General features: G+C 35.0%; 1 protein-coding gene across 1 annotated transcript in view; it reads right to left on the bottom strand.

The window, feature by feature from the left end:
- Window positions 1–181: 181 nt before the first annotated feature.
- The window catches only part of LOC110441914, a gene marked incomplete at its 3' end in the record, with an annotated part of 187,799 nt that continues 181,980 nt past the window's right edge, over window positions 182–6,000 (bottom strand). Inside the window, exons 8-11 of the mRNA XM_021485220.1 lie at window positions 4,662–4,798; window positions 2,530–2,617; window positions 1,487–1,557; window positions 182–406 (exon numbers count right to left, since the gene is read on the bottom strand). Of these exons, the coding sequence (XP_021340895.1) occupies window positions 182–406; window positions 1,487–1,557; window positions 2,530–2,617; window positions 4,662–4,798 (521 nt within the window). The remainder of the gene's footprint in view (window positions 407–1,486; window positions 1,558–2,529; window positions 2,618–4,661; window positions 4,799–6,000) is intronic.

Below are 6,000 nucleotides of genomic sequence, written 5' to 3'. Positions count from 1 at the left end.
ATTCTAATTAACACTATAAAACCGTTGCAGTATCACAAACATTTAATATGCATCCCTTCGTCCTGTGTTCTTGCAAGTCCGTCGTAATAAATGATATCTATATGATATATATTTCTGTTTCAGGTTTTCATTGCACTGACAAAGAACAATAAATTACAATTAATTCTCCATTGTTACCTACCATAATCATCACTTTCTGACTGGCAAGGTTCTGTCTCAAGATCTCGATGTTTTCTAGTATGACCCTGCCATATGCTGTTGTATACTCTTCTTGTAACGCTCCTCCGTCTCCTACCGTTATTGAAACGGATGTCATGTTGAGTTCAAACGTTTTACTGATATTCTGTAGTTTCAGATTAAGTTTTGACAATCTGATAAGACTATCCTGAAGTTCCAGTAACTCGGGCTAAAACAAATATATATATATATATATTCTTGTTATTACAATATACATCTTTAAGTGTCTCTACAGTAACAAAATGTCATGTAGATGTCTCGTTAATGAAATAAACATTTTGTTTATTTTCCGCATGGTATGTGTAAACTATGCAGTATGAAAGGGTTGTTTTGTTTTATTTATAGGGTTTAGCCTCCTACTAACAAATTAGGGCATCCTAGAACATGCATCCAAGTGTGTTGTGTATACGTGCATGTGTGTATGTGTACCGGAGACAGAGTATGATAGCTGTGTAACACCATAATTGTTTTATTACATCTTGATTTGATTTAAAGATAATGCGATATCATCATTGACAATCAACGCTGATTGTTTATTTATGACATTATACCCGTTTAATTATAATGCGTTACGATGAATGTATATTTTTACTCAAACTTCATCAATTAATTAACACATTCAAAGAAAAAAAAGTATTGTCATTTTGTGGTTTGATCAATTTGAAACAAAAGGTCTTACTTCATTAAAGGGAACATTCAATTACTTCAATTGCCAAGAGATATGATGGTGTTTTAATAGGGTTTGGCAATAGATTAACGAAAATGTATGCAGGAATTAATAAGAAAACAAGAACATTACACATTTTGGCGGTAAACGAGATGGCAAATAACATCAATTAACATATAATCCTTTGTTTGTAAATAGTATACCATGCCTTTCTAAAACTGACAACATTTTAAGTGTGTTAAATAAGTACTGTGTACCTGGCAATTTTTCTCCCTCTTCGCCCTCCCTAACGAGGGCTTATTTATCATTCCAGTGGAAGTTAGTAAACTACATTATAAACTTAACTATCAAATGTGAAAAGACGAAATTTAATTAAGTTTAGGTGTTGACTAATAACACAATACCACAATCTGTTTCGTTATCCATCGTTGCACATATGATACATGTTTTTTCGGGAAAGTATACATCTACCCCTGCGCGTAACGCACTGGCGTATATCGTTGTCCACACCATAACTTCGTGGCAATAGGATGATAATCCATTTGCCAATAATATATATTTTTATTGTATCTTAATGCCTACCGTTTGGTTATTTCGTCGACAGTCAATGTTCGTTTGGAAATTGTACACGTGGTTCAAGATGGAAAGATACACTGAAAAGAGCAAATCAGGAAAACAAAAACATGTTTATTTATTTTACCAACCAATGAAGCAAACATTACATATATAAATGGATGCACGAAAATCGAAACCACAAACTACTTTTCCACAACGCTTTTTAGTTACTGGCTCCAAATCAAACTCACGATGAACACAATGTATGACGCTTTAAAGAAGGGTACAACATAATTTTTTTATATATAACCCCTCAGTTATAGAGACCAAATAATCCCACTGCTGCGTATGTGTGTCTCATGTGGAACACCCATGATTGGGTTATACCACTTGGGTGCACTCAGTGACCTGGGTTTTCATGACGTCACACTCAGATGATGAAATTTTGACGTTACATTTTAAAACGCGTCAAAACGTCGTTTGACTGACTGGCTATCTTGCCATAGGCAAATTACACCAACCCAAGAACATAATAACTGTTGTACAAACTTGCCGTGAAGGTGTTACATGAATCGTTCAATTTGAGGTATTCTTATACTATATCGTGCTTTTGTCTGATCTTTCCAAACATGGTCTTAGTTTGAGTATACGTTATCTAGAAATTTGACACATGTCCCTTTTTACCATAAGTTTGAAACCGACACTCTTTATATCCCCATATCTACAATCAACACTTTTGATGTCCTTTTTCTACAATCAATACAAGTACCACGTCATACTATCACTAAATACTGGCTCTACCTCAAAGCCACACCAACATCAAATGTTTATTTTGTCAAACATTTCGGGCTTTCGAAAACGTCTGCTTCTTTTGTCAAACAAAGTGTGCAAATGACCCTTGTCTCGGCTCCAAACCGCTGAAAAACATTTACTACGCCCCAATATCAATGGACACAACAAATATGTGTATAGCTTCCATCTTTCCAAAAAAAAGTGTACTGCATCCATACAATAATTATATAAGTTACCACAATACTTTCATAGTACACGTGTTTAGCCTTCATACTTACATGAAACCGTTGTGTTTATATCGAGGTCACCTGCTGGTAATGACTCCATCTTTTCTGTTATTTGATTTTCGACATTTACTATCCCAATCTATGTTTGAAAAAGAAGATTATATTCTTGAAGGTTGTTGGGTGGCGCAATGAATAGCACGCGGACGTACCTTTTGCCAAAACGAACGGGGTTTGATTACCTGATCGGACGTGAAAAGGTGTGGACTCATCACGTGGGTTTTCTCCATGTACTCTAGTTTCCTTCTACTTAAAGACACTCTAACATCCGGACCAACAAAAGTAATTAATATCAGATGAAACAACTTTTATTCATACATGGTGTAAAATGAATAAAGCTTATATATATTCTATCGTTGACATTTCCAAGCGGGGAGAACGAACAGTGTACATGCATTTTATTTGTAAAACGCTACAATGATTTTTGCTAACTTTGGGGGATATCCTGACAGTATCGATTTTAAACCATTGCTTAGTATCAATAGTAGAAAAAAATGTATTTTACTTTGGAATCTAGCATAGTGTACTAGACAAAGTGTACTTATGTATTCGTAGTCTGTGCCAAATAAAGGATATTGTAACATTTGTGTTGAAGGCATTGTGCTCATTTCTGTACAAAACCTCTTTAAAAGAGAGTTTTTTTTCTATCATGGTCAAAACAGAGGCATTGAAAATGAATGGAGCACGAATATTTGAAATTATTCAAAAGTCATCCTTCTACGAAAGTACGTGAACGCATTAATAAATGCGATAAAATAGATCATGCCTAATTTCAGAATCAAATAAAATATAATGTTTTTTATTTTAGTTTTGGTTTGGTTAAATTTTGTTTGTCTCCCCATTAACAGCTAAGGTCAGATTCATAATTCTATTTGATATCATTGTAAACTGTTCTGTTAAGACAGCGAATACAAACATGAAGTCACACTGATGTTTGTTTACCATATCACTTAATTTGCTCAACTGTAATCCCGATTTCAAAGTCAGAGGTGAAATCTAAAATAGCTTTTTCAAACAGTGTGTGTAGTGCAGATTAGACGTACGATACGCAATATAGTTCCCAACAATCTTGTTAAAGACATCCTTGTGGCATGTTTATTCCGTTAAGTTCATATTTTGTTCTTTAATTTTGTAAATATCATTAATGGATTTTCTGTTTTTTAATCATACTTAACAAGCATGTTTGTAATTGTGATCGACACAAATATTTGTCAAATGTACTGATCAAATGAAGAATTAGAGACACTACCTTGACATGGTATGGTAATTTCTTCCCGTGGTTAGTGCAAGTATCATGAATGAAACATATATTGTTCACGAGGATACAACACAAAATGTGTTACTTAAAACAATATCTTTACAGTTTGATACCAACACAAACAAAATATCAGCCTGTCTATAATCGAATTCTGCATTTTGGGAATTTTACTGTTTTAAGCAAAGCTCTCATTTACTTCTATTGAATACAGCTATTAAATTTAAATTTAAATCAATTCCAGCAATTATGAAACAAGTCTTATCAACTTATTTGTATTACTCTTGCTGGCCCGGATGTTAGCGCGTGGTGTGTAATAATTTGGGAGGGACCTGAGTACCCGGAGAAAAATCCCACGTGATCGGGCAAATGACCCCATACCTTTTCACGTCCGATCGGGATATCGATTCCCGGCCATCTTGGTGAAAGGCTCGATAGCTTACCACAGCGCCTCTCGACAAACTATTATTATAAATTCATTATCTAAATATGAATGAAATTCAATAAAATACACACTACACACTGTTACATGCAATATCGTATTATATATCAAGGTCAAATAGAATATTGTAAAATACTGTAAAATGTAATGTTCTCTGATGCAATTTTGTATTCAAAGCTATTAAACGGGATATTTTTAACCTCATATAATTTTTGCCTTCTTTATTCTGGAACATATCAGTAGGACTCTCATCGCGGTGTCAATTAACATGCATCTTATAGTTAAATTAAAAAACATCTAAGATGAGATAGTAAAACAGTACAGAATGAACACTGGGTGAATTTTTTAAAGTCAAAACGGCTAATAACCCTGGTGAAAAATTTCAGAGTTTTACCTTACAATATCTCAAAACAGAATATAAAGTCTTACGAGATCTGAGCACTCATGATCAGGGTGGACCAAAACGTAATCAAGTAGTTGTTTGCAGAACATTGTCAGGTTACTCATATTAGTTGGCTCCATATGCTTAATATCGTCAGAAATGTTCTGCAATGCGGCTCCTAAAACTAAATGACATGTGAAATATCACAGTTTCGGTACAATGACTTCAAATGTCTGCACTATAAAACAGTAACTTCTCAAATAATAGGATTATTGATATCATTACTGTTTTCAAAATGGTGAAAGACAAAATTAATAGTTAACCATGTTAGTCTCGGAAGAACAACAGCAAGAGTAAAGTCACTAAAGACATAAACACACGGTATGAAAACTATTTATATCAATCTCCTAGTAAAGCAAAAGGAGATGTTTCATCTCTTCACACAATAACGAAAATCTGAGGATGTCCGTATCGCCCAAGACACCTCCGATTCTTCTTTCAAAACCAACTATTGTGGACTTCCACAAGGAGTTGTTATCTCTTAAAGGTTGACCAGCCTCCTTTAGGACATTGATTTTGTCTTTATGATCGGCATAGGTGTGGATTTCCAGGTGATCGGAATGTTATGATAGGGTGAACGAATAGCAAACACATGTGGTTGCACCATTAACACTTTTAATTGATTCAGTATCCAAAAGATGAATTTGACTGCGCCATACAACCGGCTCGTCCTCCTGGGACGCATCAGTGATGTAAGGGGCCAAAAGACTAAAGACTTGTCTCACAACTGTTAATGTAAAAAGGGTAGTGCGCAAAAATCTTAATAATATGAATTTCAAAAATTAAAGGCGTTTTGGAAAATTTTAGTAAATTTTCAAATTCACGATGAGTCAAGTGTGTATTTTAGACACCGTATCACTTCTGAATGTTACATTGATGTACCGTCTTGTTGCGGTTGAGAACACATTGTCTACTGCAATGGCATGCGTATATCTGCGGTAACAAAGGTCTGATGGAACCCTGGAGGTGGTCGATACAACTCACTACATCTGAAATCTAATAGGAACAGGAATTAAGGCATTCTACCTAAACCTGACAGATAACAGGGACTGGACCTTAGGCATAACTCCCTACACATTACAGTTCACAATGACAGGACCTAAGACATACTACCTAACTCACTACACCTTAAAGTTCACAATGACAGGACCTTAGACATACTACCTAACTCACTACAACTTAAAGTTCACAATGACAGGACCTTAGGCGCACTACATAACTCACACAATCTGACGGCTAACAGGGACTGGACCTTGGGCATACTATCTAACTATCTAGACCAGACAGCTTACATGGTCTGGACATTAGGCATACTACCTAACAATC

The sequence above is a fragment of the Mizuhopecten yessoensis genome, unplaced genomic scaffold, assembly GCF_002113885.1.
Source record: "Mizuhopecten yessoensis strain PY_sf001 unplaced genomic scaffold, ASM211388v2 scaffold716165, whole genome shotgun sequence".
NCBI classification, from domain to species: domain Eukaryota; kingdom Metazoa; phylum Mollusca; class Bivalvia; order Pectinida; family Pectinidae; genus Mizuhopecten; species Mizuhopecten yessoensis.
Note: the sequence above shows the minus strand (reverse complement) of the source record. Positions and strands in the feature narration are given on the sequence as shown.